Genomic DNA, 12,712 nt, shown 5'->3' on the forward strand with positions numbered 1-12,712 from the left:
TCATATTGCTAGAGTCTTTTTTTAAGAGAAATATTAAGAAACAGGTGACATCTGAAACCATCTAAATGTAATCTCTTTGCTTTCTAGACAAACAAATGAGATCCAGCAGACTGTAAGGCTGAACCATAGCTTGGCTGAATTTGCCGTTCCAACTTTTCTGGTATTACAAGTCCCAATGTAACTGGAACTTAATAAAAAATAAATAAAAATAGATGCACGTGCTAGTGAAATCAGAGCATGTGATTGGATCTTAAATGTAACCAATGACCAATGGGATTGTGTGTATTATACATGCTCTTTGATGGACTGGATGGTTTGTATGATGCTGTTTCTGGTGAGGAGGAGTCTCATACAGGGCAGCCATTCACTTCTCCTGGACTTTCCGCCATTCAGACGAGAGCTATTTCCTGATGTATAATTTAACAGGTTAAATTTAGCATTGGAAACAGGGTTGTGTGCCCACCACATAGAGAATATGACTGGTTAATGGTAGGGAAATGAAAAATGAAAGGCAGTGGAATGTCGTGATGTTATAGTGGGTGTTTTTGGAAAACCACGTGTAGGATTCAAGGTAGCATTCACAGGTGGACCAGAGCAAAGACAGGAATAAGAATCCTTCACATAACTGTATAATTATACTGAATGATGCCAGAAAGTTACAAAATTGAGCTCAAGAATATGTTGTGTGGAGAAATCTAGACTAATATCTGTGAAAATGTCTCCCAGTTTGTCAGTGATTCAAATAATTGAACAAGAAGGATGTGTAAAATCATACAGAAATCACTACAAGATGCATATTGCTTACTACACTTCATACTAGCATGCTAGTTTGCCATCCCAAACTTCTCTATCCATTTCTTTGTGAGATTTTGCAGTGGACTATGTGCAACACTGAATGTAAGTGATTTAAATCCTGGTGATGTCATTTTCAGGCTCAGTTATGTAAAAGCCCAGCCCAGACTCTAGAGACGTCCACAGCTGTCTGTACCTGAGCCCAGCCAAAAGCTAAAATACATCCATTCCCTTATAATACATCCATCTCCTGCAGGGCTAGACCACAGTCTGGTCTGTTTGGCAGCCAGAGTGACCCAGAGTCAGTGTGGTGTTGTCAGAGCCCACCACAAACACAAACCCTGTGGCGGAATGGGATTCTACTGCCATTATTTCATAATGTAAATGACACGCGTTTCCTAGGAGGAAAAAAACAAAACAAAAAAAAACAATGTGTTGTGATGTACGTGGTATGTACATATGTGTTGGTCATTGATCATAGGAAAGAAATGTCTCCGTTGACTCAGAACATTTTCAGTGTGACCGTCATTGTCATGGCAGATATTTGAGAAGTGTAAAATCGTGTCAGCGATGCTTTATAAACACTCACAGGATACTCTGTTTCAATACCTTCTGCCCTTAAGAGAAACCCATTGTTTTCAGATAGCATATGAATGACATGATAACAGGGCACAAGAGCTCTGTTCCAAAACCTAGTGAGCTGCCTTGCTGATTTTTAAGGCAACATTTTAACCATCTAACAGCATGCCGAAAATAAAACACATGGGAGGCTTAACTTAACAGTTAGTCAGATATTGAGTCAGATATTAGCATGTTGCTAAGCTAATGATGTAGTACACTAATACGCATAAAAAATATACACAGTTGAACACAGTAAAAATGCATTTAAATGTTTCTATGTTAAACTCTTATGAACTTCTTGAATGGTAGCTTGTTTCCTGGGTCTCATGGTTTGCTCATAAGTAACAGTTTATCTGTATATCCTGGTCATCATACAGTTCAATGCCTGTGAAAATCATTTAGAACACCAAGAGTCTCGATGTGAGTGCTGATGTGCCAGGTTAAAAAGGCAAATGTTTTGCTGCTGCATTGGGACAGAGAGTGCTTTGTGCAATGTTGAGCTCCTTTCAGTTCTTTTTCACTCTTACTGATTAGCATGTCGGTTTTGGGTCAAACAGATTAGGAAAGACCCTCTGGAGATCATACTCTTTAAATTCTTTTGACCCTTTCTTGATTTGACAACAGTATTATACTGCATACATGGCAAAATAAAGTGCAGGTCCATTTGTAAAATGACAGGGGTTAGTTGTCACATTATGACAAGGGTCAGTAACTATAAGAATTGTACTCTAATGTCTAATTTCACAAAATCTTGTTCTCCTTAGGTTTGTGACTTTCATCTCCAGGTTAAAATGTTACTATTGTCATATTTTGTGTAAGCAATAAAACAATGGCATATATTCAGACAATAGTAAACTCTAATATAAAGGTAGATTTGAACATAAAGATGTGTTTTTGAAAGAAGTCTCTTTGGTTTACCAAAGCTGCATTTATTTGATCAAAAATGCAGTAAATAGAGCAATATTGTGAAATATTGTTACATTTTAAAATCAATGTTTTCTATTTTAAAATGTAATTTTAAATTTTCAGCAGCCATTACTCGAGTCTTCAGTCTCACATGATCCTTCAGAAATCATTTAAGTTTGCTGATTTAAATAATTGGTCAATAAACATTTCTTATTGTTATCAATGTAATCAGTGAGGAAATGTGATACACAGCCATTATAAAGTTTGGGGAAATAACGAATGAACAAATTAACTTTTATTTGGCAAGTATGCGTTAAAGTTTTTGTGACATGTATTTAAACTTTTACTATTTAAACTAAAGACAAAATAAAGAAAGTTAGTGGTTAAATAGAGAGGGGGAAAACAAACACATTTTGAATATGTATGTAGAGATATGTTCTGTGAAATAATAAATAATTGTTCTCTTAACCTTAAATATATCTACACAGCCTGCTGTAAGCTCAAACTCAAACAGGTTGTGTAGATGGTTGGTTAAATATCTGAATAATGGTAACTGTAAGAATTGACTGTAAAGCTTTAGGATAAATGAGGGCCTTTGAGTCAAAGACTTCACCTCAATTTCCTCTGTGTGGATTTTCTCTGTAATTAGTGTGCTGCCACTTTGGATAAAAGTATCTGAATGACTAATTAAGTGTTTGTTCTCTTTCTCAGGCTAAACAAAAGGATGGATGTGAGCGCAGTGAGGCATCGGCTCTGTCTCCGGCCGCTGAAGAGGAGCCCTTCTCATGGCCAGGGCCTAAAACACTGCACCTACAACGTACATCTCACGGCTTTGGCTTCACGCTCCGTCACTTCATCGTGTACCCACCCGAGTCAGCCGTACAGTCTTCTCTCAAGGTCAGCGCACAGCAAACACAGAAGTGCGGTCCAGATCAATGGGTCAATTGGTTTTGTCAGTTTACTTCCTCTCTAAACATAATTTAGCTTCAGAGACTCTGGCAGAGATGTGCTTAAATCTAAATGCTTAGTGCATTTCATCATACGTTAATAGGGGGAATTTATGATGTTTGCATTTCAAGCAGGGAAAAAATAACATCTACCGGGCCTCATAACGCCTCGTAGTGCTGCTTTGCCTGTTTCTCAGCGCTTTGAATTCTCAATGTATTCGACTGTGGTTTGTAGAAAGTTGTATCTCAACATATTCCACTGCAGTGTTAAAGCTGTCCAGTCTCAAAAGTGCCATTTCTGTCAGCTTATCCAGTTTTTATGGGATCCTATAGGAAACCCTCGTCAGCTGCTGTCAAGCCTGTTGTAAACTATATGCTACATTATGAGATACTTTTGGAAGAAGTGAAACTCTGAAATGATTTTTTTACTGAAACCAAAACATTTCATTTAGTAAAAAAAAATAAAAAAAATAAAAAAATAAAGTGCATTTAATAATTGGTTAATTAATATAAAATATTTAATAATCAGCACTCAAATAAAACTGTGTTGTATATAAACATTTAAATTGCACATAAGACAATTTTATATAAACTTAATTTAAATATAAGCTTAATTTCATAACAGATTTAACTGCATTAAAAATAACAATGTCACTGTAATGAATATGTAATATAGTGCATACATTTTGCAAATACTACCGTTATTTAACTAATAAGTTATGGGCATTGAAATGCTTTCCCGAGGATTGTTGTGTCTATTTGTCAAGTCACATTAAAGAGTGTCAAATCATTAGAATTTTGACTAGTAGTGATCGACCGATATTGATTTTATTATAACCGATAACAATATCAATTAATTGCATGTTTATGTGCCCGGTAACTGATATGCAGAACCGATATTTATTTACTGTTATAAAGTAAATTAAATGACTGAGTGAATTAAGTCCATACTTCACTTTGGTTTTTCCTCCTTTCAGTCATCTTAAAAAAAAAAAAAAAGGTTGAAAATTAAGTCTTTCATGTTAAATTTAATCTTCATATTACAACAATAAAAACATTTTATTTATAAAAAGCATCAGCGGCAACACTGATATTAACAGTAAGAAAAATAAATGTAGAATGACTAATGTTTTCAAATGGAGAAAATAAATAAAGGGCAAGAGTCATATCAACTTCATTTTAAACTACAGTTTTAGATTTCTAAGCTGTTTAATAGGCGAAAGAGTGAAGAATAATTCACTGGATAATGTTAATTCACTGAATAATATTCACTGGAATATTGAAATATGACAAACAAGTTGCATTTCTCAACTGGTATTTTATATCAGAATTATTAATATGTTTTTGTCATTCTAGATTATGAAATGCCTGCTGACAGTGTGGTTTATCTATGCATTTACTCAGAACTATACTCAAACTGCGATCGCTCTCGGAGATAATAAATAATTATTTTCCATAGATATGTATTTATTTAGAAATAATGGTTATACAGTAAATGTTTATATAATTTAGCATGTTTTAAAGAAGTGAATCTTGTTAAAAGTTACATGTGGTGGCCCTGTTGAAGCATTTCCTGAGCATCAACCGCTGAGTGAACAGCAAAATGAAAGCGGCTTCACGAGACTAATGATGAGCATATACAACAGAGAGAATTAAATTCAGCACTTTTATTTCCAACATGCGCTGATTCATGGCTGCATAATATTTAATTCAGGCAAAGTTACGTCTTTATTGGGACAGACTGACAGATTATCTTACGTGACTCTGTGAGTTTGTCTCTATTTCTTAGAGCCAAGCTGCATAAACTGCATATCAGGCATTTATGTAATACATCTAATTTGTGCATTAATGGCTGTTATGTTAAATAAAGTTTACTAACTATAGCAAATCAAGTACCTGTGCACGCCATTGTTGTTGTCTCGTCTCCCCTCAGACACGCTGCTATGGCGATCCTGCGCGCAATTCTCAAAACACCTACAAAATGGCTGCGTTTATCGGTGAATCCGATATTACAAAACCGGTATTCGATTATGGTAAAATGCTTAAATATTGGGAAAAATATTGGTAAATGGATATATAAGTCGATCTCTAATTTTACATAAATACATTTAAATTTTTTTTATAAAATTGACAAAATGTGAAAACTGAGACTTTGTTTCATGTCAGAAGTAACAAAGAACAAAGCTTTGCGCAGGCAGGTGCGCTACAAATAATGTTTAGTGAAGTTTGTTTTCATTCATCAGCTGAAAACTAGATTAATTTTATGATTTAAGAATCTACATTGGTTCATCAAAATGAAAGTCAATTAAAATTGAGAAATCAGTATTGTTAACCCAGTCCACTGGTTCACTTTGCACCTTATTACGAAAGAAACCATCTGACCAACATGTAATGTGACCAACCACTGTTTTCGTAGTTTTTAATTGCCATTTATATTATTTAAAATCTAGTTTATTATCTGTAAGATCTTCAAAGTTGTTGAGCATAGAATTTCGGTACATTTTAATCATGATTTTAATCAACTTGCACACTAGCCAAACTCCTAGAAGTTGCATCAGGTCATCCATTTTTGTATGTAGTATGCCAGCCAGTGAATCAGCCAGTGAATGAACTGTGGGTGGTCTATGGGCATGGGATCAAACGATGAGTCTAACCCAAACTGGACAGTTGGCTCAAAAGTCTCATCTTCTGATGGCATGCCTGTGTACCATAAACACACCATCTAATGCATCTTGCTCACAAGAAATGGCAAACACAAGCTGCAAAAAAAGTTCAGGTCTAATCTGTTTGTCTGGATTTCCACAATTATTGTATATCTAGTTGCACAGATTTACCTGGAATAGTTCCCAGGCTGCTACAATAAGCACTTCCAAGGAAGAAATAATCACCGGATTTGCCAGGTTTGCCAAGATAGAGGCATCAAATCAAAGATGTTCAGAATTTATTTTGAGACACTTATTGACACACACACGGTATTTATCCTTGAGCTCTCAGTGTTTCAGATTTTCAGATTGTTCTGCTCCTAAACATAAATGGACGCTTAACATGTTGGTCAGAATGCCGTTTTTCTGGACACACTAAGCTATGAAGTTGACCTGACTTTATGGCAATAGTCAAAAAACTACATGATCCCCATAAAGAGATTAAAGTTCTGTTCTCTCACCATCACCAGCCGGCGGGAATGAAGCATCTAGATAATGCTGTTACCATCAGCTGCTTCAGATACTGCTTCCTTACAGATTAGTTACTGTTAGCAAACATGTGATTCACAGTAATCTGTTTGACACATAAAAGTGAGATTACTTTTTCTTGCAACATTAAACAGCTTTTGTAACACATTTAACTTCAGTAATGTTTCCAAGTAAAACAAACTGTTGGGTGGCCAGACTATATCCATCCATTAAGATTTGATTGGATTAGGATTTTAATGCTATTATCAATTTTTAATACCATTTTTCACTGTGAATGAATAATTTCATGATGATCATGTGACATTGAAGACTGGAGTAATGACTGCTGAAAATTCAGCTTTCCTATCACAGGAATACATTATGTTTTTATAATACATTTGAAATTTTTTTTTTAATTGTAATAATATTTCACAATATTTTACTTACTGTATTTTCATCAAATAATTGCAGCCTTGATGAGCATAAGATAATTCTTTAAAAAAACATTAAAACATCTTAGTGACCCCAAACTTTTGAACAGCAGTACGTTTTTTTTTAATGTATGAATGTATTTATTTATTTATTTATTTATTTATTTATCTCGGCGCCTTTATTTATTTCTGGAATGTTTAACTAGGTTTTAACAAGTGCTCAAATGAAGGATCTGAGACTAAATAACATTTGTTCACAGATATATTCATTAATTGTCTCAGTAGGATTACACTTCAAATGGAACATGATTCCAGCCCCACAAAGCTCTTAATTTCATAAATGTCTTTGAAACATTTTTTAACACTCTTTTATCTTCTCTCTCTTTCAGGATGAAGACAATAGCAGCAGAGGTGAGTTTAACCATTCTGTGATCCACCTTCACTGTGCTTGTTTATTTAAGGCTTTTCTCTGAGACATTGAACATGGCTGTCTTGGACTGACTGAGTTGACTGTAGAATTAAACATCACAAGATCATAGCTAACAACAAGATAATCACTGCAAGAATAGCCATGTTAATGATTTTGGTTCTGATCTTTTCTTGGAGAAACCAGATTCATGCTTTATAATAGTGGTTCGGAGGTTCTCAGATATTCAGGTCTATATCTGCTGTGTCTGTCATGAACTTCAGAGCGAGGTGTTATCTTCAATGGCCTGTGTCTGACCTTGCACCATGTGAATTGCTGGGAATCTTTAATGCTCGCGCACCAGGGCAGGAAAACTCCCAGCTGGCAGTGCAGCGTGCTCTCTGGCGGTTGGATCAGCTGTGGGCTGGTGTTTGGTTACTGCAGAGGAGTGTCATGACTGTTTTCATACAAATCATACAAGGTAGTAGAATGTACACAGGTCTGTTTTCAGTAGAAAAACAGCAGAATAAAGATCAGAAGCTGTGAAGTGAACCTGAGGTTTACAGGAGTGATTTAACTATAAGAAAGAGTGGGGCTGAAATATACATAGTAGAGCAAAGTGCGTATGTATATGTACAGTATGTGAGAAGAGGGTTGCAAATGTTTGATATTCACAGTGTTGGAGCCCCTCGAAAAGTCTGTCCACATCTGTACGGTTAGTTAGCAGTTTCTTTCTCAGTCTTTCAGTGTTAGCCCTAACATCATGTCCTAACCAGGGCTGGTTTCCCATTCAGTGATGTAACTACCATTGTATGATGTATCGTGCGAAATTAACTAGCTAGTTGCGACTGTTTCCTGAAACTATAGTAACATGGTCACACCTCTTTTGCATAAACCACGTTGGTTCAACAGTATTGGGCTGTTGTTAATGACGTTAATGATTGCAATTAATGTCAGATAGTTATTTTACACAAAACAACTGAAAGTCTTTTTTTTTTTTAAATCACGGTTACATGCAGTATGTAACTGTCACACTCTCGTAGGCTATATATGCAGTTCGTATAGTTCAAATTGGCACTGATTGTTGACACACTAAGGCCCTGTTTACACTAGTGCGTTTTCGTTTTAAAACGCATAACTTTTGCTATGGTTACGTCTGTCGTTTACACTACTCCGGTGTTTTCGAGGTCGTTAAAAATGCTGCAGACCCTGTTTTAGTTTGAAAACTCCAGGGTTGCGTTTCAGTGTAAACGGAGCAAAATTGAGACTTTTGAAAACGATGGCGTGGCTGCCCACATTCGCTCTGCATATCCTTGATGACTGAGTAAACAATGACAGCATGCTCATTGTTGTACCCATAGATATGTATAGGTAGATTTCCCATTCGACCGCTCCAAGCACTCTAAATAATAGGGAATCTACCTATACATACCTATGGTTGTACCTGCATGAATGGTCATGTGACATGCATTTTCGGTTGTGTAGTGTAGACAGAGATCGTTTCTGAAATGCAGTGAAAATGCCAGTGTAGACGAGGATCGTTTTCATTTTAAAACGCCGTTTTAAAACTAAAACGCACTAGTCTAAGCGGGGCCTAAAATATATAGCTTGAATTTTTTATATATTTACCTGAAATGAAAGAGATAGATTGTACTGCATGTTTGCTTGCTTATTGTGCTCAAGAGCATGATCCATGTAAGTCCATATGTCGTACTAACAAGAAACTATACTTTTAACCACAGGCCGAAAGCTGTAGTTTCAACCACACATACTGTATTTGTAATGCCGTTTGTGAATGTTCAAATTTTTCTGGATTCCGTTTTTTCTGTTTTAATTTTTCCGGACTCCTTTTTAATGGTTCAATTAAATTGTATTAATCAAAAAGTTTAACAATAATTACATGTCTATGGCCCTCTGAAATCTTTTATTTTTTCCAACCTTAAGTTTTATTGTTACAAAATTCTGTGTTTTAGCATGTCTAATTATTTGAAAGCATAAAAACAAGTTTAATTTATTCTTACAATAGCCTTATGATTTTTTTCCCTCAGAAATTCTGTGTTGTGTATTTTCATTTTTCTGTTTATCAAATTAAAGCATAAAACATTAATTTAATTGATCATTTAATTTATGAAAATTAAACAAATTTTATTTTTGGCAAATAAAGGGGTTTTAATATTACAATCATTACAAATATTGTATGATTATTCCTTAAAAATAAGGTTTTAATAATTTTAGTAGTAGTAGTTAGGGCTGAACGATTTTGGAAAATAATCTAATGATTTAATTTGCAATTATTTTTTTAAAAACTCTTTATGTTCTGTATTGTTCAACAAAGACAAGCAATAAATCATTGTATAGTATGACCAGCACAATATTAGATAGATTAAACATAAATGTTCTTTTCTGTAGACCAGGCCTATATGCTACGATGAAATTAGGTGATGCATGAATTGATATGAATGACATTTTTATTTAACAACTACAGTCACAGTAGTATATTGACTGATTTCTTGAACTTCCAGCCTTGTAAGCATGTAATAATTATGACAACATAAAGCACTGACAAATAAGCCTGGTGTAAACATTAATATGAAAGTCACTGTAATAAACATATATGTAAACGTGGGGATTGCACTTTTTAAACACTGTCTGTAAAGTTTAGACAGACTTTAAATAAATAAATAATCACCTTATTATATAGCCTATATTATCTTAAGGTCGAAGTCTTCAGTAATGAAATGCACCGTAACACTGTTACTGCTTGAGTAATTTCCATGTGCCGTTCTGAAGTACGTTCATATACACGCTTTCAAACATTTCCGCGTGTAGCGTGTAAGGGTTGCCAGGTTTCCACAACAAAACCCGTGCAATTGCAATTGCAGACACTAAAATCACCGCGAGCGTCACGCGCGCTCCTGTGTAAGTAGTAAACAAAACCGCACAAATTCATATTTAAATAGTCTTTTTGCTGCTTAAAGGGTTACTCCACCCCAAAATGAAAATTTTGTCATTAATCGCTTACCCCATGTCGTTGCAAACCCATGAAAGCTTCATTCATCTTCGGAACACAATTAAAAAATTTTTAGGATGAAAACCGGGAGGTTGACTGCCAAGTAAATAACACTGTCAAGGCCCAGAAAAGTATGAAAGACATCGTCAAAATAGTCCATCTGCCATCAGTGGTTCAATCTGAATGTTATGAAGCAACGAGAATACTTTTTGTACGCAAAGAAAATAAAAATTATGACTTTATTCAACAATTCGTTTCCGACGTGTCACCGCGGTGCCATTTTGGAGAATATCCGCTGGACGCAAACTGCATACGCTGTTCTGTGTCATCTGCGCCACACGGATACGTTTTCTAAGTTTATTTACACTTTGATTTGAACGAAAACAGCGTATCTGTGTGGTGCGACTGACACAGAACAGCGTATGCAGTTTGCATCCATCAAAGACTATAGAAATACAAACACGGTTCACTCCTATACTTATGAATGGGATAAACTGCAACGTGCAATATGGCGGGATAGTCCCGCCTTCTAAATGAAAGAGCCAGTTGTTGATTAGTAAAGTCATTGCGTCACTGCAGCGGCCGTTAGAAGCTCTGGTTCCCATAGAAACCAGAAGCTAGAGCAGCCGATGCTCATGCACAGTCATGTTTGAGCTGCCCTGAGTTGTTGCAAATATGGTGGCCGAGTGAACGGACTTTCATTGAAAGGGACTTTGATGACATGCTATCGTGTAAATAAGATAAATAACATAAATAACATAAGGCTATTTAGTTTGTTTAATAAAAGAACAAGGTATAGACCTGTTCTATAGGAAAGGTAACTTTAAATGAATTCTGTGAACTGGCGCTATAGAGAAAATAAAATTAACTTGACCTTCAAGGGGGCGGGGGTGCCGTTGGGGGGGCGGTGTGGCCCCTAATATAATGGCAGGGGAAACACTGAAACCTGTCAATTTTGCAGTACATCGCCTCATCTTTAGTGTCCAAACATGCCATAGTTTATGTGGAAAAACTGTTTCCATCACCTGTTTCCAGCACATTTTGACTTCCAGAAAATCCATCTGTGCATATCTTTGTGTGCATATCAATAATTTCCATTCATGTTTTCTTCAAATGCAAACTCTAAATTTGCATATAAATAGATAGTTGGCTGGAAACGCAGCAATTGAATTATTTGCAGTAAACACTTTATAGTGTGTAGATTACTGTATGCACGACTAAATGATCTCTTTGTCCAGTCTGGTCAAGGAAGCGCCATCTCTCTCTCTCTCTGTTCTGCTGCAGTGTTTGTCACATTTCTCCTCATTCACATCCGAATCACGTCCATCATGACAGCAGGAAGACCTGCTCTGGCTTTCATCTGCTGCACATATTCGTCATTTTTACTGCACACACTCACTTACACATATACACACAGGATATTCAACATATCTCCCTGCCATAGAAACCTTTTTAGTATGAGATCAGTATATAAAGTCCTGCATACTCGCAGTGAGTTTGTCTGTAATAAAGCCTATATAGAGCTTTGTATTATATTACATATATTATCATTTTTACACATTTACTCATTATCACATTAGATTCCCTTCTGGATGCTGATTGGCCAACTCTGTTTCCAGCTTCAGGATTCCTTTAATCTTATTGACTTCATCTGAAACATAATAAAACAATGTTTCAATTATCATTTGTGTGCTATTATTTTTATTATGTAGTTCTGTAGTTTTGTAATTATGTTGGAATTTAAGGCCTGCTTTATTGTGAATTTGGTTACAGCCAAATACAAATAAAAAACTAATTCACAGATAAAACAATTTCAGCATGTTAAATAGTCTTCAGTAATTAAGCACTAATCACAACCTTTAACAGGCAAAGCTAAAGGCATATTACAACTGATGTTTTCCAGAAGGACTGTAGCAAATTGATCGGCCTTTCAGTGACAGATTCGGTAAAGAGGTTTTCCTGCAGGAAATTGAGCTGCAGAAATTTCTCGTAACCGTTCTTAAATGGTGCATTCCAGAGAGCCCTGTGACGGGGGTGTGTAACCTGAGACTCTCTCTCACAAACACACACACAGATTTATTGTAGTGTTAAGGAAATGCTGCCCGTATGTGTAACACACGCCTTCATTTGGCAACTTGTATTACTCTGCTGAAGGGCAGTACTCTTCAAACCTCAGAGTGTGTGCTGAATGGTTGCTAAAGCATTGGTACATGCACTCTAAGACAAAAACATGCAAAAATTTTACCTTTAGGGGTACAACAGCTTGTCACTGGGGCAGTTCCCTCAAAGGAACACCTTTTCTACGTTCTTTACCCCTAAAGGGTGGATACTAGTATCATAATGTACCTTAAGGGCACATATTACTATTCTAAGTTGCTAATGTGCACCCTTTACTATATTTTTATTTTATAAAATAACCATTTTATTCC

General features: G+C 35.8%; 1 protein-coding gene across 7 annotated transcripts in view; it reads left to right on the forward strand.

Moving 5' to 3' along the window:
- Positions 1-12,712, forward strand: part of LOC131532835 (rho GTPase-activating protein 21) — a 99,575-nt gene that overhangs the window by 46,434 nt on the left and 40,429 nt on the right. For all 7 annotated transcript variants that reach the window (XM_058764616.1, XM_058764617.1, XM_058764618.1 and 4 more), the window contains 2 exons: positions 3,031-3,216; positions 7,257-7,278. In XM_058764616.1, coding sequence (XP_058620599.1) covers positions 3,031-3,216; positions 7,257-7,278 — 208 coding nt within the window. The remainder of the gene's footprint in view (positions 1-3,030; positions 3,217-7,256; positions 7,279-12,712) is intronic.

This window comes from Onychostoma macrolepis, chromosome 24 (assembly GCF_012432095.1).
Source record: "Onychostoma macrolepis isolate SWU-2019 chromosome 24, ASM1243209v1, whole genome shotgun sequence".
Classification (NCBI taxonomy): domain Eukaryota; kingdom Metazoa; phylum Chordata; class Actinopteri; order Cypriniformes; family Cyprinidae; genus Onychostoma; species Onychostoma macrolepis.